We start from the raw sequence: 20,604 nt of genomic DNA, 5'->3' as shown, positions 1-20,604 counted from the left end.
TTTATTTTTTTTTTAAGCTACAAATGTTTGCTTTTATTTTTTTAAAATTGTTTTTATGCTAAAATTTTTTGTTTTTTAATTTTTTTTTTATTGTTTTTATGCAACATTTTTTTTTTTTTTTTTTATATTGTTTATTTTCTTTGTTGGTTTTTTTGTTTAAATTTAATTTTTTTTTTCAGTTTCGGAATATATTTGGTGTCTCTACCTTTTGCTTGTTTTGATCGTTTGTGCCTCGACGAAAACGTTGGGACTGCCTGGACAGTGACTTTATTTCGCTCCTGCTGTTTCCTGTCGATTTCGAAACGCTTTTTCTTGTGCCATAGAAAATTTCATTAGTTAAATGGTGCAAAAAGCATCAAATGGTGCTTTTAGGTCTAAAAATTATTGAAAGTTCTTAAGTGGCTGTCGTGGCCATCGTCTGGTATTCAAGGATTCTCAGCCGGCAAACGCATAAATCCATAGAAAAGGGCTTTTGGCTTTACATTCGAGTGGACTCGACTTTTGCTTGTTGACAGTTTGTGTTTTTTTTTTTCCAATTTGCCAAATGCAATGCGCCAAGGTTGTCCTCTCCTTTGGGCTTTCCGTGTGGAGGATTGTGGCTACGATTGCGGTTTGCCAAAGGCAAGGACTCGGCCATAAAGTGGAAATGTCAGAGCCTCTTTTGCGGTCAGTTATTTGCATTTGCAAATCGGTTAATCAGCAATGTCACAGCAATTAATAGCCATCTCAGCCTCTCTGCTGGAATGGTTCCTTATCGGCATTCCATGGAGTGTTTGTGTGTGGTTTTTGCGAATGCGGTTCCCTGGTGTGGCTTTGCCACAGAAAACTCTCATTACCTGCAATGGAAATGTTCTTGAAATGATTGCCTTCATTTGATTTTGTCGTTAAGTTTTATCAAAATATTTGGTAGCCACATGAAATACATTTCGGAAATATATGAAGTGTTCATTCAACTGCAGGGACGACCATTTCTGATTTCTCATTGAGTTCAATCATCCTTCAGGCCCTTCAGGGTCCTTTCGCGGACTCCACCTAATGGTCATGACATTTTGCCTCCACTTTGTCCACTTCGTCCACTAAAAAGCCAAAGGCATTGATGCCGGGGCACCCTCTGGTTGATGTCTGTTTGGTGCACCCTGTACTCGGTGGCGTTTCTGGGGGCATATTTGTTGGACCGCGGGGCAGCCACTGCATGACGCGTGAACGCTTAAAGGCAGGAGAGCATGGAGATGAAGCTGGAACTGCTGCTATCAGCTACAGATACAGATGGAGAACACATTCCATCCTCTAGCTATGGTTTTTTTCTTAGATTTTCTAACAAACTGATTGATGGAACACCTTAATCTGGTATCTGTTAGTTCCAGCCTCTGATAGATGGTCCAAGCTCTCTGTCAGAGGGTATCCCTCTGTGCCAGACCCTCTGCTTGGATTCCCCGTCGGCCAATTGTAGTCTGTTGTGTGTATTTTTCTTTGATTTCGATTTGCTTGATTTGGCAAATATATTTATATATATATATATTGTATATACGAGAATCGCTTTCTGCTTTCTCTGTTTGCACGTAATTGTTGCGATGGTCCCGTTTTGGCGATGGCTTTTCTCCGATTCCGATTCCGATGATGATAGTGATAATTGAGGAGGAACATTATGATGTATACAAGTGGTAAAAAACACAAAATAATAACGATGTTATCGCTGCTAAGAAACACATGGTAATAATGATGTTGTCGGTGCTCAAGAACATGGAATAATAATGATGTTGTAGCTGCTGATGGATGGATAAATAGTGACCACAGGGCATGCGAGTCAGTGACTTTCAGTGACTTCCAGTGACTGTGGATACCAGTTCCGCTCGTGCATGAATTTACAGGGGCAGGGGCAGTGGCAGGGGCAGAATAACGTGCAACACAAAAAGTCAAATAATAGGGAAAACAAAATAATTCTATTAGAAGTGTGCCCCTCCAGGCACCAAGGTACACACACGCGGACATTCAAGAAGGACCCCAACGACAAAGGACCCTCTTTTGCCACACTCTCTCTAGAGCTTACCGTGGCGAAACCCCCTCGAGGGTAGGGGTTTTTGATTTATGGATTGGTGGCGCTGCTCTTTCTTTTCTGGAAGATACCCTTTCCGGAGGGAGGACAGATCGATGATGGAAACATATATACCACTCTAACTTCAGTTTAGATCTCTTTGGCTGCTAGAAGAAAACGTTCAACAAGTATCTTTCGTGGCTAGAAAAGTATCTTCCATGCGTTTAGGGTATCCCCACCTTCGGCTTCCAGGGCGGACTTTTCCTTTTCGTCTGTGCTGATTTTCTTTTGATTTTGTTTTGGTCTTTGGCCAATTTATAAGTTTATTTGCTTAATGCCAGGAGACCGGCGGCCCGGGGCAGGTCCTGCAGGACACTTAACCCAACAAAGAACTACAACGACAGCAGCAACAACAACAGAAATATTCATTGAAAACTAATGATGTGGAAAATAGAAAAATTGCCTGCAGTTAGAAGACGAAACGAACTTTGGGTCCGTTCCCTCGTGGCGCACAAACATCAGGGAATGTGTGTCCTGGCAGGATGCGTTGCCCTTTTTGCGGGCATGAGCCCACAAAAATTACGAAATATTAAGATTAAGATTTTTGTGGCATGCAAATGAAATGTTCAACAAAGCCGAGAGGATGGGGGAAAGTTCTTTAAGCCAAAAATGATGGAATCACGAACTTTTGTATCTTTTGGTGCCATGAAACCCTTCCAGTCTTTTTTTTTTCCCATTTCTATCGAAGAAAATTGTAACCTTTAAGTGGAATAAACCCACTGATGGCCGCATATCTGATGTAATTCTCTGCCAAACTCTTGTCTGACATGCCACATGCTCCCATGCCCCAGCCAGGCCGTTCTATCGAACAAATTATGTGGCAATTTAGGCCCCAAAGTGCCGCTGCCCCGTCATTGAGGAACATTAAAGAAAAAAAAAAGTGACTGGAAAATGAACAAATAAACAAAACTTCAGTCAATGTGCCTCAGCGATTTCATCCGCTGATTGATTTTCAAATGTGCGTAATCAATAAAAAACAAGAACATCCAGGGACGGAGAGGGGACGGAGACAGAGAGGGACATAGGGAGAGGGGGAGAGAGGGAAAATGCAGAGAGTGACGTCAAATGAAAATTTCAATAAATAAATGAAATAATGCTTTGGAAAACAATGGGCCGCATAAATATTTGAATTGTAATAATGAATGAGCGAGAGAGCCACACACTTGTGGGATACACACGTAGATTTAGCGTTTCCTTCAGAGTTTCTTCAGTGGAACGACCCACAGAGACCCCCAAACACCACCCCCAACCCCAACCCCAACCCCATTTACCATTTTCCATGCTTGGACAATTCTTTGAACGGTCGTCCCGCCCGGTTTGCCAGCCCAAGGGGTTGGAGGGGAATAAATATATCAACAAAAATACTCGTAAGGCGAATAATGGCAACGCCTGGGGTGAGCGATTGAGAGTTGTATCTGGAAGCTATATAATCAATTTGTTCAATTTGTTTGCTTTCAATAAATATTTATACAAAAATAATGCCTGGACAGTGCCTGCTGTCGCTTCCACTTGACAGAATAATCCACAAAGTCACAAATAAGACACGGAATTTACGTATTCGAAAATTCAAACCAGAGATTAATTATGAATGAGAGGAACACAAGAAGTCTTGTTCCAATATTTGATGGAAATAAAAAGAAAAGACTCAAAACTAAGACATAAATGATAATAGTTCCTTGAATATTCCTTAAAAAAATAACAGACTGATACTAGAAAAATACCAAAGCAAATACTAGAATTGGCTATAGTTTAAAGAATAATTGTAAAAAACTGAGACTATGATAATGTTAACTAGAAAAAAGTTGCATAATACTAAAAAAAATTACTGAAAATATAAATACAAATATATAAAAAAAGAAGCTTTAAAAAAATACCAGAATGATATTGTAAGAAATATTAGATTTTTTTTGCATTTTTTTATTTTTATTTATTTTGTATTTTCTGAATTTTTTATTTATATTTTATGAATTTTTTATTTTTTATTATTATTTTTTTTTTATATTTTATTAATAATTAGAATGATCTAACAAATACTAGTTTGATCCTAAAAAACTACTATAATGCCAGAAAAATACTAAAGTTATCCTTAAAAAATACTAGGAAATTACGGAGCCCGCACAAAAAATTATTATCATTTTGTGATGGATTCTATCACCAATCTCTACCACTTTTTCCATGTGAAAACTGAAGCAATTTCTCATAAGTCTCCTAATTCTCCCAAATACGAATCAATGTCTCTTCTCTACCAAGTTTTTCCTGCTTTAATCGCGGAAGAACAATGCTGATAATCTTGAGAATATTACTTTAAATATACTTTGAAAAAAATTTTGAAATTTTATTGCATTTTTGCCTTTATTTAGTATTTTTTAATGGGTCGTTTATAGCTTAAACAAGATTTAATTGCATTTTCTCTTAATTTTTGATAAAAAAATAATGATAATTACAATAATACCAATAATATTCCAGAGCAACATTTCCCAAAATTAGTTTCCCATTTACCAGTGGTAATTCCGGGCATAGGGCAGCTCCATTACACGTAAATATCGTAAGTTATTTACAATGTTATAGGCAGCCCATTAATCATCATATAACTAGTATCATGACAAGTTCTTATCGCAGTTGGACTTTGCTGTCAGCCATCAGGCATCGGCATGGGGAACTTGACCGAAAAACTGTCATTCAACGTCGAGCACGAGTCCATATATTCTCTGTGTGGCTGGGGAAGTGTATTCCTCTGGGTATCAGCCACAGGACTAGTAGCAGTACAGGCTTATAGAATTAGAGCCGAGCCGCTACTGTCATTTTAAAAAGGTTTTTAATGTCCGCACATCGCACACATCATAACATCAAATATTAAGAGAACTACTTTGATTGGCAAGCATTTTAATTGACTTTTAAACGAATGACCTTTACTCGGGAGAGGAGATTACTCGAAGAATGCATTAGGCTTTCAATTAATGGTTTGATCGGAAAACCAAAGTGCACTTCACTCAAACATCAGGCATTTCTGGACACCAATTAGCCATGATTTTGGTCCTGTTTTACCGCTGATGGTAGCACAAGCTCGTTGTGCGGAATCGTTTTTCGAGTATTTAAAACTTTGCTACAACTTTTGGACACGCCCCGCAGTCTCGATAGGCAAAAACTTGAGCAACTCCCACCCGTTTCCGTTTCCGTTTCCGTTCGTCCTCTGATGGATCTTTTCTAATGGAGTTTTTTTTTGGAAAATTGTAGCAAAGCGGAAGCGACAAAAACTTTTTTGGGGGCACATAAAAATTAACAATTTTATGAAGCGCATAGTTTTGGAACCACTCTAAGGGCAATTAGGGATGCAATTACTCGTAGAAGTAACCAGATTCCAGTCCATGAGAAGCTTGAGAGAATATCGCAACTCCAAATGGGACTATCGCGATAGATATTGGTTGGGCATTCATTCAATTACTTGTCTGTGCTATTTGCATTTCATTCGAGCTAAAAGCCTTTTCATATTCATCAGGTAAATCGATTACGCAAGTATCCTTTTGTTTTCTTTAGCAAATCAGCTTAATGGAGGGCAAAAGCGCAAAAACTCGAACAAACTTTCATCAATTTGGCATGCAAATCACTCAACTTCTGAGCCATTGCACAAGCAGTTCTTTCTCCTGCGAGCTCTCTCCTTTTTTTTGCTTTACGGACAAATCATTTAATAGTGCAATAGGCAGCGCATCCACAGTGGGAGAGAGAGAGAGCAAGAGGAGGTGCAGGCGCTGGTGCTGGTGCGCTTTTTTTTGTTCGCCTCTGTGCCCCATTGCTCTTTCGAAAACTTGTCTAAACTGTTAATGCAAGAGGCTTGGAAAAACCTGGAAAAAATTGAAAAATAATCGTATGAGACTACAGTGTACTCTTTTTCTCGGTGAAATGATCTTTTGTAGTATTTAAGTAACGTAAAAAAATGGTCGGTAAGGCCTCCTCCTAAAGGGCATTCGCATCCTTTTGTTGCACCACGATGGAGTGATGGAGGAGCCTCTCCGCCATTGAGAGGTGCAGGCAGCCTCTCCTCTCTCTCTGGCGCTTTTTTTTGCAGGTCCTTCGTCATTTTCATTGCATAAAATCCTCCGTTAAGTGAGTTACGGGGGCGATGGAGTGGCCCTTGGGCCCACCATTGAAGCCCCGTAAGCAATGGCAACGGCTCTGGTGCTGACAATTTTTACGAGCATGACAGAGCGACTTTCAGGCCTAACAATAATCAATCGATTTCGAGACGATGAAATGTTCAAATAAAATAAAAATCAATTCCTCAAGTCAACAGGTCAACAAAATGGGTCAAAAGGGGACTCCTTGGACGGGTCTTTGCTCTGCTAAAAGTGTTTGAAATTTCTCATATTTAAAAAGGATGACGACATGCCCGACTACCAGACGACCAGGAGATCTAACGAGGCAAACGGAAACGGAAGCTGAGCCGTCGCTCTGCCACTCGATGTCCTGTGTCCTGTGTCCTGTGCTCTCGTTCTTATGCTCCACAAGAGCTCTCTCTGGTCTGGTGACTTCTGTGTCGCCACTAAGCGGTTTAAGAGCAGCCAAAGACCCGCAAGGGCAAAGTCCTTTCCCCCTTTAATATCAAATCAAGAAAATGCATTTAATTTCCCTTAAGACGGGGCCAGACGAGGCATTAGAGAAGTGCTTAAAATGCACTTGAGAACTGATTGATTGATTGATTGATTATTAATTTTGTTTAAGTATCATATATATATTTTTCATTAGCCTTCAAAGTGGAGATGTCTTGGGCTTTCATTCCGTTTGGGTTTTCAAACGGAAAAGGTGGCAACATTGCAGTGGCATCCCTCTTTTTGAGCTGAGAGTCGTCTCTCCTTTCACTTCTCTTCTCTTCTGAGCCCCCTTTGGATGGCATATTTTGGCCCAAATCCCTTGCTGGTTTGGCCGTCGATTTGTGGGTGTCATGCCACCAACCAAGGGGATCCTTAAACGCCGAATGAATGAAGGAAAGCTGAGGACCAACTTCAAGGCAGAGCAAAAAATTCTACGAGTACCCCCCATTGTATGTGTTGGAAAAAGTAGAGATGGAAAAACTTTCTGCCCAAAAAAAAAAGAAAAAAAAAACGCGGGGGAAATGCCCGGCTCGTAAAACTTTCCATGACCTCTCTCTCTCTCTCTCTTGTACTTTACCCCTGCTTGGTCCTGTCTGTTGAGAAAAACCCCATAGAAGAAAACTGTAAAGTTCATAATCATGTAAACGAAAGCGTCATCCAATACGCTGCATCAAGTGGGCGCGCCTGCAATTATTGGAGCCTGCAACTTTGAGGACTTTGCGTTTAATTTGAATTAGCAATTCGCTAATTAATCAGTCCGCCGCCGCATCGCATCGTATCGCATGGCAATGCCCTAATGTGTGTGTGTGCCGTTGCAGGCGTTGGCCAAGAAAGCTATTCAGTTACCAATTAGCTATGCATTTGATGTTTGATGTGTCCTCATTAGTTCCCTAAATTCCCTTAATTTATAGGTGACTAAGTGATGATTTGAGGTCTGGCCGAGCTGTATGTGGCATCTCCTTACAGATGGCATCACCGTTTCCATTCGAGAGAGAAGTCTGATGAATAAATACGAGGTTTGCCTGTAGATGGCAACCCTTAACAGATGGCATATCTTTTTTAGTTTGGGAGCCAACAGATAAATGGAATGGCAGCTTCATTTTCCTTCCAGAGTTGCCAGAGAGTCGAGAAATCTCCTCACATACGCCTCTTTCGAGCCAACAGATTCGAAATGCAACCCGAGTGGCAACCCCTAACAGATGGCATCTCTTTTTTAGTTTAGGAGCCACTAGATAAATGGACAAGGGAAATATTTATTGTTTTACAGACGAAAAGAGTGGTTTAACTCTTTTATCGAATAGTCAGAAAGGCGATCCCTAACAGATGGTAGCTCCATACCCCTGCCAGAGTTGCCAGAGAGTCACAAAACCTCCTCACAGACGGCTCTTTCGGGCCAACACATTCGAAATGCAGCCCGAGTGGCAACCCTTTACAGATGGCAGCTTCATACCCCTGCCAGAGTTGCCAGCGAGTCGCAAAAACCTCCTCACATTCGAAATCCAATGAATTCATGAATTTTCTCTATGAATTTCAACTAAAATCCAAACATTTACAAAACAATTAAAGGATTAAAATACCATTCATTGGCAGCTTAGAGTTTGGGCCCACGAAAATGACCATCTGCCTGCCCCACAAAAGCCTCAAGAGCTCTTCGAATCGAATCGGTAATAATTTATTTTGTTTATTGCCCACCGTTTGCTAAGCTCAAGGATTAGGAGCAATCACAATTGTGGCCATCTCTCGATTCAATTATGAAATTACGAAATTACGAAGCTCTAAGCCTAATGCCACTTTAGCCATCGACAAATGTATCTTGCAGTCATTGTATCCATTGAGCAGACACTTCCTTTGTCTTCCCCAAATGCAAATGCAATGCAAACGGAACGACTATTGCCACATGCATATGTCAATGTTTTTTCAGGCCCTGTCCCTGGCCTTTCGCTCTCCCCAACTCTTTGGATACCTGTGTATTTGTGCCACTTGATTGGCTTTTATGTGTACTTATTATTTGAACGGATTTTGTGTGTGCATTGGGGACTCCCATCAATCCCTGCCTTGTGCCTCCTCTGGGGCGAAAGCCCCTGGCAGCCCGTTGGAGTCGGCTGGCATTTTATGGAAAATGGAAATTAATACGAGTATTTCAAATGCCTCCACCCCAGGCAGACGATTCACAGCCAAGTTGAGTCGGATTTAAACAGAATTGGTACTTTGGAGTTTGGCGCTGCTGGATCTCGATTTGGTTCTGAGGCAGGCAGAATATGGTCGGTCTTTGTTCAGATTTTCCGTTTTAATTTGTAAGAAAAGGCTGAGAGCCGAAGAGCCTTTGATCCCAGAAGCAACCGCATGCCGTGTGCCCTCCAAAAGTGTGTGTCATAAAGTACATGTCGATGCCAGAGAGAACCACAGAAACGAACAACAACAATGCATCCTCCACAGATTGCATTCAAGGGAGGGACGATAGAAGCCACTCGAATCCACAGGCCACGGGCTCACATCTGACCGGGCCAAAAGTCATAGAAGGTTCGAAGCCAGTCGAGTGGCCTAAAAATGCCATAAACATGAAAGCCTCCTGCTCGAAAATGAAATTAAAAATTGCCTCTGGCCGGAAAAATAAATGAAAATCAAACTACTTTTCGTTAAAGTTTCCCTTAAATGCAATTACGAGCACAATTTTTGGGCGTCGGCCAAAGGTTAATGGAGAGGGGGGAGGGGCAAATAATTGAAAGAAATATTGTTATTAGAAATTTTCCAAAGAACTAAGCCACATCGGGAGTGAGAGAGAGAGAGAGCGAGAGCCAGCCGACGTTCTGCCACAATTTATGAACTTAATTTACCTCAAAATTTAAGACCATGTCTCCTTAATGGCCCGCATCTTCTGCATAAATTACACATTTAATCTGTTGAAGGCCCCATGAGACCTTCAGCTTTTGGCTTGATAGTTTTCGCGGCTCTTGAGAGAGTCCCCAAACAAAACTGCAATGGCTATGGCCTGCTGGTACCAGAGAGAGAGAGAGAGAGAGAGAGAGGGAGGGAGGTCGTGGAGGATATAAAACTTTTGCCGCCATATATGACATTTGTTATAAATTTAATTAAAACAAAATGCCGGAAATGAGTGAAGTGCCGAGGCAGTTTTCGTGTGTGTTTGGGGGCGGAGTGGGGGGCAGAAGCACAAAAGGAGAAACTTGTCTAACTGGCAGACAGTCCTTGGAAAAACTCGCAGGAAAGGCCCACACACACGCGAGACTCGCGCCATCCTCCTGCCGTCTGGAATTTCACAAAAAGTTGGCAAAAAAAACACAAAACTGGAGGCTGTAAAACGACGACGGGAATACCCTTGATGGCGAAATGGAATAGGTGGCTCTTTTTGGGACATTTCCCTCCGAAAATTGCTTTCTTTTGGGAACATATTTTCCTAAAGATTTTTCAGTATTTCCTCAAAAAATCATTAGAATACCCTTGATGGGGAAATGGAATACGTGGCTCCTTTTTGGGGACCAAAATTGCCTTCTTTTGGGAAAATATTTACCCAAAGATTTTTCAGTATTTCCTCGAAAAAATCATGAGAAATGCGGCTCCAAAGTTCGCTTCTTAAAACACATAAAAACTTTTTCGAGGCCTCCAAAAATTTCTTTGGTGTCCTGTCATTAAAAGATTCCCCAAAAAAAATTAATAAAAATAAATTCCGAGACTTTTCAAAAATGAAATAAAAATAATTATGTTGCGGGCGGCGGGTCTGGGCCTAGTCCTTGATATCCTTGACTTAAAAACGGTTTGAAGCTTTTGGCAGTGCCCCCCCTCCGGCCTTGCGACTGGCGAATGCAATTACATGCCCCACAATGAAGCACCGAATCGTAATATCTAGCGATATTATCACACAGAAACGAGCATGAGTACGAGTGTGTGTGGCCATAAGCCTTAAGCTCTAGATTTCTGGCTTTCCCAAATGGAATTCTATAATTATGCTCCCTCTCTCTTTGTGTACAAAAACTTCTGGCTAAACCAAAAACTATGCCGCTGCCGCATCTAAAAGCATATTAAAAAGTTTGTGGCACAACGCGCTCTGTTGCTTTCCGATCGGACGGATGGATGGATGGATGGTTGGATGGTGGGTTGGTGGTGGCACATCCAGACATGTGTCTGACTTTATTTAATGTCACAAATTGTTTTCCAAAAACTTATTTAAAAATATGCATCAAATGATGATCCTTTTAAAAGGATTTGGCCCTTTGTAGTAGTATCTCTAGTTTTTAGGGGGTTTCCCAATTTATACACAAACTAAAAATAATTAAAAATCTCAGCAATTATACATATAAAAACCATTAAACTGTCAATATTTATTCCTTTATCTAGGGAATTTCTTTAAAAAATTACCTTTTTTGGCATATATGCGCCATAGATCCTTCCCCATCTCTTCTTATTACATTTTCCCCAACGGCCGATATTCTATAGCCTCTCATAGAGCTGCTGGCAATCGTATCTTCTGCCTTTTCCACATAAAAGTGGTTAGAATCAAATACAAAGATATACTATTTTGTTTTTGCACTCTCGTGCCAGCTCTTCTTAACTTTTTGCTTCAGCGCTGAGGCAGGATGAGATAAAAACCTGGAAATCTCTCAGGACCACGTTCCACAATTGAAGCTTGAATTTTTCATCGGCCTGGCATCGATTCGAGGCCCATTTTGCGGTTCGTTTATTAATTTATTAAAACTGATTTATTGATTGGGCCACAGAATTGTTGACTAACCGAAAGAACAGGTCGACAACAGTCGAATAATCATAACAGTTACAATAAAAATAAAAGTAAAACGAAATGGAAATGAACACGAGGTGGGAGCGAGAGAGAGAGAGAGAGAGGTGTGGAAAACACCTCCCCACTTGAATGTCTGTATCTGTATCTGAGGTCGTTCCCCCCTCTCAGTGCTCTCTCTCATTTGATTGCCAATGAGTGTCGATTACAGTGCTTACAGCCACTACGGGGTGGGGTGGGCCGTTGTTTAATCTGTTATCTGGAGGGTGGTGGTGGCGGTGGGGGGGGTGTTCTCTTATCAAAAGTATTCGCCAACGGCTCGCAGCGTTATCTGCTCCACCTGGGCATGGGGCGGCGTGGAGAGGGCATAGAGCACTGCCTGGGCCACATCGTCCGCCTGGAGTATCACATCGCCCAGCTTTTCTTTGGTTTCGTCTGGCACGATTTCGGTGGCCACCCAACCAGGATTGATGCTCTGTAAATAAGGGATTTTCTGTTAGGAATGACTCGAAAATTACCGAATAAATTATAATAAATTATTGAGATTTCCAAAGAAGGAATTGTGGGAAAGGGAGCTAGAAAATCATTGAATAAACATAAGAAATGATATTTCTAAGAAGTGATCTCTCAAAAGGAAGAAAATCCTCTTTTTGTGGAGTAAAATTCGTACGAATTGATTCTTTGCTTGAGATTCCTTATAAAAGATCTCTTTTCTATGGTCTCTATGACGATTGTAATCCCTTAAATATTCTCTACAATTATTTCATTCATAAATCTCTTGAAAAAGCTAAAAATCCAACAACAGTCCAACCGTGGGGCGCTGCTGCATGACGCGCGATTAAAGTAAAACTTATAGCTACAAATCCCCCAGAGCTACAGATCTTCTATTCGCTCACCGTTGTCTTGATCTTAGATCCTTGTGCTATGAGCTCCTGTCTGAATATCTCTTGGACCGCCGTGAGGGCGAATTTGCTGGGGGTGTACGCATTGAGGCTCTCATCGGCCGGATCCGGCTTGTAGCCGGCCAAACCGGCGGTGCTGTTCACAAAGAACAAATGTCCTGGGAACTGGCGGCGCCGCATGCTGCCAGCGGCCAGTTTCGTGCAGTAGATGCTGCCCATGAGATTCGTTTGCAGGACATTGCCGATCTCCTGGGTGGGCATATCGATCAGCTGGCCGCCCAGGACAATGCCCGCATTGTTGATCAGTACATCGATGCCGCCCAGCTCCCGTTCGATCCACTCGAAGGTGCCATTCACCTGCGACTCCTGCGAGATGTCGCACGTGCGCTGATGGAAGAGCTTCTGCTGCTCCTGCGGCAGCGATTGGCGCAGCTGCTCCAGGCGATCGGTGCGCCGGGCCAGAGCCACCACCTGAAGGCCAGCGGCCACCAGTAGACGGGCACAGGCGGCCCCAATGCCCGAGCTGGCGCCACTTATCACTGCCACACGATTCTGCCAACGTTCCATGTTTTTCCGCCACGAGCGACACACAACTGAGGGGCTCTCTCTGCAGGGTAGTGGGTTTTATTTGATTCGTTGCTTATCAAACTCTGGGTCTCTCTCTGATCTAGGGATGACGTGTCCCCCCTTTTTTGCTGGTCATACGATACGCCAGCGTTTGCTGGTAACAGATGTCTCTCTCTCGCTCTCTCTGGTGTTCTGTTGTGCTGTTATCAAAAGCCCAAGAGCCAAGACCCCAAGATAATGGCTTGAATGTGCCAGATGGGGTTGTTGTTTGATGATCAGAAGACATCGGAAGATGCCACTGTACCGAGTATCTTTGGGGATACATCCGTTGGCTTGTGCCGGGGTACATTTAAGTCATGTCTTTCTGGATATTCGGGATACATGCATGGCTCACTTGAGGGCACTTGAGGGCACCTGCACCGGCGCCTCAAGTTATGACCATCCCCCCCTCACACATGTGGTGTTGCATTTCCATGTGGCATGTGCGGCATGCACCGCTTTATCGCTTGCCATATCTCGCCTTCTCTGTTTTTATGTCCGCTCATAACAATTCAAGAGAACGAGAGAGAGAGAGAGAGAGAGAGAGAGAGAGAGAGGCTTAAATGTGGCGCAAAAAAGTGTACCAGAGGTGGTGGCATCTAGTTGCAACATGTTGCAACCCCCATCAAATCATGGGCACAGCCACAGAGACCCGGAGACCATTTGCAGGCACTTTATCATGCGATTACTCATGCAACAAATGATGACAGACGAGCGGCCCCCCGTGAGGTCGAAGGACGAAGGACACTAAAGATAAAGACATACAAATCGCTTCTGATTTGGGTTATTCTTTTACGCCACGAGTCTGATTAACGCCACACCGAGGGCGCCACTCGTTGAGGGCAATGAACCGCAGGTTAGCTAAGGACTCGACTCTCATGATTGCCATTTAAGTCCTAGACACAGACGCTGCCATCCTTCTCGGTGCTTAAAGCAGATAGAGAGCCTCGTCAATATATTCTGATGACAAAATGCAGCATCAAATTGATGCACGGCAATTTGTCTGGATTTTCTTGGATCACTCACGCACAGGACACGCACAGGACCCCACTCAAGGGGTGGCTCAGTGGCAGGGTCTCCTTCGGTCCAGGGAGCGCCTCTAGAGGGTCTCCCACCTGTACGTCTCGTTGCCTCATTTGCTGGCACAAAACGTGTCAATCGTTAGTTGAATGTCCTCTCTTTTCGGTGACTTTGAGGCTGACATGAATGCCTTTTGTATTTGTCTAATCATGATTTATACTGAACGAAAAAATACAACAAATTATGGACTAGTGACACTATAATGTAGAGAGAGTATATCTATAAATCAAGGGGTACTTAGAGCCATGAAAGGATAAAAATGCGAAAAGAGTAGCTATTACATTGAGGGACAAACCAGCGAGTGGAATTGTTTCTGTCGAGGCATGTATGAGGCAGAAGAGCCAGCGAGTGGCGAGTGGCTAAAGACACTATAATGTGGAGAGAGTATTTATATAATTCATGGGATTACTTACAGCCATTTATAGGATTATGAACGAAAAGAATAGCTATTAAATTGAGGGACAAACCAGCGAGTGGGAATGTTTCTGTCGAGGGACACATGAGGCAGAAGAGCCAGCGAGTGGCGAGTGGCTAAAGACACTATAATGTGGAGAGAGTATTTCTATAAGTCTTGAGGTTACTTAGAGCCATGGAAGGGTATCTAAATGTGATATTAAAATCAGCGAAAGGAGTAGCTACTATTTCATTGAAGGACAAACCAACGAGAGGGAATGTTCTCGTCGAGGCACCAGCGAGTGGCGAGTGCTTAAAGATAATATATTTATTTATTTATTAATATTTAATAATGCATAAAACAAAAATTCCCTTTTTTATGATTTTCATTAAATCTTATTTAAAAAAAAAAATTTCCTTCTGATTTTTAAATGATTTTGTAAAGAAAAACAATTGAAAACTTAAGAAAATTCTAAACAAAATTGAAAGAAAAACTGTTGCACCATATCCGAGGGGTTTTTCTTTTGCAAAAGGTAGAAGAAAATGGAATGCAAAGGAAAATTGCAGTTGCAGATTATTTTCCAACCACAAAACTCTCTTACTCTCCTCTCTCTCTCCCTCCCTCTCTCTCTTTCTTTCTGTGTAATAAACTTGTGCTTTTCCATTTTCCCCCCCGCTGGGCGTCGAGAGCTTCAGCTGCAGTTAATTTTCCAAACAATTTCCATTATCAAATGTTTTCATTTACCATAAAAATGATGGAAAAATTCTTTGGGTTATGCGCCATGGGAGCTATTCCCTTCCGTAGATAAGATGAATATTTTTCACTCCCGACTGTGTGTGGGGGTGTGTGTGGGGGTGTGGGGCTTCCAAATTAATTAGAGTTTTTATGTTTATTTTGTTTCTCGGAAAGGTATTCGGGCAGTGGATTCCCAGTGCTCCGCAAAAGCGGATTGGGGCAAGCAAATGCTGATGGATTCGGGGAACACATGATGCTGCTTTCACTAATGCCGTGAGCCTTCCTGGTAGACCTTCCCTGAACTGCAGATACGTTTCTTTAAGCATCTCCTACTCTTTCAATTCCCCTCGCAATGGACTTCCCCGAGTCGTTGCGCCGAGTCTCTGTTTTTCCATTTCCATTTAAGGCACATGTATCCTTGGCCACAAAATGGCAAAGAGAGACACGACTTTGGCCAAAATCAAAGTCAAACCCTTGGCCAACATTGTGGAGCTCTCTCTCTGTGTGTGTGTGTGTGTGGAAATCCCCTGACCGCAATGCCTTAAACCGAAGCATGTGTGTGGCTGGGCAGCCAGCCATTTATCGCGCCACATAAGACCCCTAACTAAGGCTCACAGATTCGTCCTTCGTCCCGGCAGAGAAAAGTTTACACTCGGTTTTTCTTTTTGTTTTTTGCTTGGAATGGAAATGGAAACTCCCCCTTTCCAGTAGTTTAGAGGCGGATGAGTCGGCCAGCCCCAAGGCCAGAGCAGGGGCTAATAATTCTTGTTTTAAAAAGGCATTTCATTCCGTAGTGGAATATCTTTCAGCTGCTTTTGGTGAGGTGGAATGATGCTTGATGCTTTCGGTAAACGGGCACCATAAAATTACCTCTAAATGGGGCGCAACTCCAAGAGGATGCAACATTGTGACAGCCCCCCCACCCACACCTGCCTCTACAAGAAACAAGACAATTGCCGCCGCAACAATGTTTTTGTGGCGTCTTTCGAGCGAGTGTCTTTTGCTTTTGTTGTCTTACTTTTTGTTGGTCATTTGAGGGCTCGTTTTGTGGCCTCATTAATGGTGTGTCAAGTGAAGGGAGGGGAGTGAGGGAGAAAGAGAGAGCGAGATGGGATGGGTGTGTGGCAATGGGATGTTAACAAATAATGACCTCTGGAGGAACGACAGAACGGGGGAGCATTAAAATTACATCATGAATCCAGAACCCAAATGCTGGATAGATTTTCGTAGCGCATAAGAAACTACGCATTTTCGTGTTCCATTTCCACGTGCCACCTGATCTGAGATGGTGTTTCAACTTTCGATTGTTCTTTTCTCAGCCTGAGATTTATTTCGGGTACAGCTGCGCCATCATTAGCTAATACTTCGTTCACTTCCATTTGTTCCCCTAGTGTTTGTCGGCCAATTTATTCCCTTACTGCAGTTTTTATGTACTATTGCCCTTAGTGTTATACTTCCAACTGTTCCCTTATGTTTCATTCCACTGTTCCAAGGGTGATCAGCAAACGTTTCAATTAAACCCCTTAGTGTTCTTTTTGCAACTGTTCCCTTATGTTTCATTACAATTGTTCCAAGGGTGATCTGCAAACGTTTCAATTAAAACCCTTTGTGTTCTACTTCCAACTTTTCCCGTATGTTTCATTCCAATTGTTCCAAAAGACTTCATCAAACACTTCAATTAAAGCCCTTAGTGTTCTTCTTCCAACTGTTCCCTTATGTTTCACGCCAATTGTTCCAAGGGTGATCTGCAAACGTTTCACATAAAACCCCTTCGTTTCTATGTTTCACTTTCATTTGTTCCGTTATCGTGTTCCACTTCAATTTGTTCCCCTACTTTGTTGCACTTTCATTTGTTCCATTAGTGATTTCCCTCAGTATCTCAATCTGTTACGGCTTCCCTGCCACCTGTTCCCCCCGTTTTCGTACTCCACCTGTTCCCCTCGTTCCCCTCGTTCTCATTTCTCTCGTTTGCTACTTAGCAAAGGGCTTGGCTTTTTGCATTTGCTGTTGTTTTATTATTCCCTTTGTATTTTTACACTTAACTCAATTTGTTGAGCGAAATAAAGTACACTCGTCCCCCCCCTCCACACTCCTCTTTCCTGCCACGCCCACACACGTTTTTATTGAGGGGCAAAGCAAGTGCCAAGGGAATGGAAATGGGATTGGGATTGGGGTATGGGAGCGACTAAAGGTATAGAAAATTATTGCCCAACGGAAAACAATTATTTTGTGCTGGTTTTTCTTACGCCCCGCCCCCTCCGTGAGTGCCATTAATGTGCGACGTGAGGGCCCCAGGACCCCCAAATGGATGGAGCCTAGACGCAGGGTGTGGCATCCACATCGCATATCGTGTAATCTGAATATTGCCGTTGCACTGCCACACGGGATGTTCGGTCTACCTGGCTATTAAATTGCATTTGCTTTTCGCTCTCTGGTGCTCTTGGGGCCATTTAGGGTTATCGACTTTCAGGGACCCCGACTGGCCGCCGGGGATGGCCCCTCGGAGAGGGCAGAGCAGTCCGATCACACTCCTGATCATTTCTTGAGTTCGGCTAAAGAGGATCTTCCCATGGAACACCCCGGGAGGATGACCGTATCTCTGTTTATCCCTTTGAAAAGTATCTTCATTATTGCCGCACAGGGTATCAAATGCTTTGAGAATGCTTTCTTCTTGGCCTTTCGCCTCGCTTCACGTTTTTTGCTTTACTTTTTTCCTTGCTTTTTCGGAGGCCCGGCCACATGGCGTATGTGTGATATTTGGTAATGCGTGTAATTAAGCAACACGTTCGTTCTCATTCTGCTTCCCCTTCCCCTTGCCCTCTTCCTGCCTTTTCGTGTGTTGCTGCTAGCAACTTCCGCTTGGCGCCTGTTTTTGATGCCGAAACATGAAACTCTAATTACCCAGAAAAATGTCAGGAGAGCAAAACATGTGCACATCCTGAACCAGAACTCTTCGCTGAATCGTTGGCATATCGAGAATCCCATTCGCATGGCCACTAATTTCAGAGATGGACAATGGACAGAGAGACAGACAGACAGACAGGACACGGAAATGGACCTATCCACCTGGAGCTGTACTGGACTCGTCCGAGCCGCAGCAACTCCGATGTTCAATTATCAAAACCCACGCGTCCGACTGGCAGGCTTTCATTATATTTTGCCTATCGGTGGGCAAGGGGAGGGAACCTTTGTGTGCCCCCGCGGCATATTCCATCAATGACAGGGCTAATGCGCACTTAATTTCCCTTGAACTTTGGCTTTTAATGGCAGCTAAATGGTAGGGTTCTTTTTTCCAATGGTAAAACCCAAAGCATGTCAGGATTTTTCATGTTCTTTCCCCACATAATTAGCTGGAAAGTCTCTTTAAAAGTTTTACAAATCTGAGACCATTGGAAGGTCTCGTTGGTGGCTATTTCTTCCAAGTTATTTGCACTTTTACGAGTACTATCCATCCTACATCCCTCTTCCAAAAGGCACCGCCGCAGCCCCAGAGATGGGGATGTCCCATGAGTCCTTGAAGCAGTCAACGATCGTCCAGGGCCTGGCCTCCTGCCGCTGACTCTCCCCATTCCCGATCCGATTTGGATCGTTTTGACATGCAGCAGAGCCCCTCGGTTGGCCTAGGCATCGATTTCGTGGAGATCTCCCATGTAATGGAATCATGGCATTGCTGGCTTCATCCTGGCCTGCCAATTATCCCGCCTCACTGCCCCGGCAATTTGTTACGGGTTTTGGCCAGTGCCGGCGTGCACATTCATTGAAGTGCAACAAATTAATGTGACATTTGATGCGTCGCCTGCACAGATATCCTTTTTATGCGCTGGAATCTCATGCATCAGTGGAGAACACTTTTCAACAGAAACTCCCGGTACGCCCTGCACGCCCGGCGTCATATGTGCTTTATTTGTGGCATTTCGTTTTCATTAATGTTTTGCCATTTGGCTGTCATGACTGCGGTTTCCCTGGAATGCGGCGGATAATTAAAAATAAGCCCACGGGAGCGTAAAGAGCGTACAGCTGTCCGCTCTAAGGAGTAGCACCAGCAGCCATTTCGATGGCGATTACCTTGCTGCTGAGAGAGAGAAAGGAGCAAGGAGGCAGTATTATTGAAGCTTATTGAAGTGACGAGCAGCAGTTTCCTTTTAGCTGCACTCCCATCGTGGTGCAACATTCTGTGGCGACTTACTGCTGTCTGTTGTTCCCCGAAAAGCACAGCAAGGCGATTCCGGGAAGGCAAGTGCAAATGCAAAACCCATCTGTGGATAGACCACCATCTGCTCGGCAATCCGTGATGGTGGGCACCTGTTCCTGGAATGGAGCCTGCAGAAGCTCGACTCGGATTAATATGGAAATTCGTGGAAGGGACTTGCACAAAATTGATGTTTCTGGAATGCGGCGAAGCCTTAAGGATATTCCGGGAATTTCCATATTGAGGATTCCTAGGTATTAGGAATTAGGTATTAGGTATTCCTGGAACCCTCCAGTCGGGCTAATATTGCCACTATTCCTGAAACCAGCAAGAATATGGGATCTGCATCGGTCGCCCTTGACAGATGGTCCCTAATCTTGGAGTACTCTTCGAGGCGATAAGACCCCTGAGAGAGAGCATACTGTAGCTGTGGCTATTAAGACCATCCAAGCCACACGACACGACTCTACTGCAGAGCAATCAGATTGCTACACATCCCAGGATGTAACCTGCAATCTGATGCGGCACGTGGCTAAGCATCCTGCACTGCACTGTACACGACCTTTAAAGAGCTTGGAATGGACTTCTGTCACCGGTCACGACACTTTTGTGGCAAGTGACGAGCCATTCATCAAGTTACTGCTGCACCAAGTGTTGGGTTCGACAAAGAAATGATTTATAATTGCAGCCACCTCCTCCACTCCTCCACTCATCCACTCCCCAGTCGTCAGTCGTCGGTAGATACTACTCGTATTTCTGCGGTAATTGTCTGTCAGGAGACGTAAGTGGCATAATAATTAGTGCCACATAAAACTGAGCCAGTGACTTGCGTAAAGAATAACTACTGCCGGCTCGTAGCACCGTAGAACCGTAGAGCGAGCTCTACGTACGGTTCTACTCTCCGTTCCACTAATGATGACGATTGGGGTGGACGTACTAATGATTCGCAATTACGACTCGTAATCAAAATCAACGTCAATGCTTTTCTGCCTTTTTTTGTGTGCTGCCAAAGGAAATTCATGTCCACAAATCAATACGAATAATGGTTGTATTTTTCTTGTATTTGTTTTTGTCATTGAAATTGCTCATATTTTTCATTTTTGACGTTTTTATGACTGTTTTTGTTCTTTCAGAATTTTGTAGTATTTTTTGTAGTATTTCTTTGAGCATTTTAATTTCATTTATTTCGAATAATTTCAAAGTTTTTTGTTTTTTTTTCTACTATTTTTTTTTGTTTTTTTTTTAGTTTAAGAGTATTTTTGTAGTATCTTGA

General features: G+C 43.1%; 1 protein-coding gene across 1 annotated transcript; it reads right to left on the bottom strand.

Annotated features, from left to right (window-relative positions):
* Positions 1-11,621: 11,621 nt before the first annotated feature.
* LOC108154295 (farnesol dehydrogenase) lies at positions 11,622-12,936 on the bottom strand. Its single transcript, XM_017284550.2, has 2 exons — positions 12,322-12,936; positions 11,622-11,900 (listed from the first exon to the last, which is right to left on the bottom strand). The coding sequence occupies exons 1-2, from the start codon at positions 12,892-12,894 to the stop codon at positions 11,724-11,726; spliced, it is 750 nt and encodes a 249-aa protein (XP_017140039.1). The 5' UTR covers positions 12,895-12,936; the 3' UTR covers positions 11,622-11,723.
* Positions 12,937-20,604: the final 7,668 nt, after the last annotated feature.

The sequence above is a fragment of the Drosophila miranda genome, chromosome XL (assembly GCF_003369915.1).
Source record: "Drosophila miranda strain MSH22 chromosome XL, D.miranda_PacBio2.1, whole genome shotgun sequence".
In the NCBI taxonomy this organism is placed as follows: Eukaryota; Metazoa; Arthropoda; class Insecta; order Diptera; family Drosophilidae; genus Drosophila; species Drosophila miranda.
The sequence above is the reverse complement of the archived record's forward strand: the minus strand, read 5'-3'. Positions and strand labels throughout refer to the sequence as shown.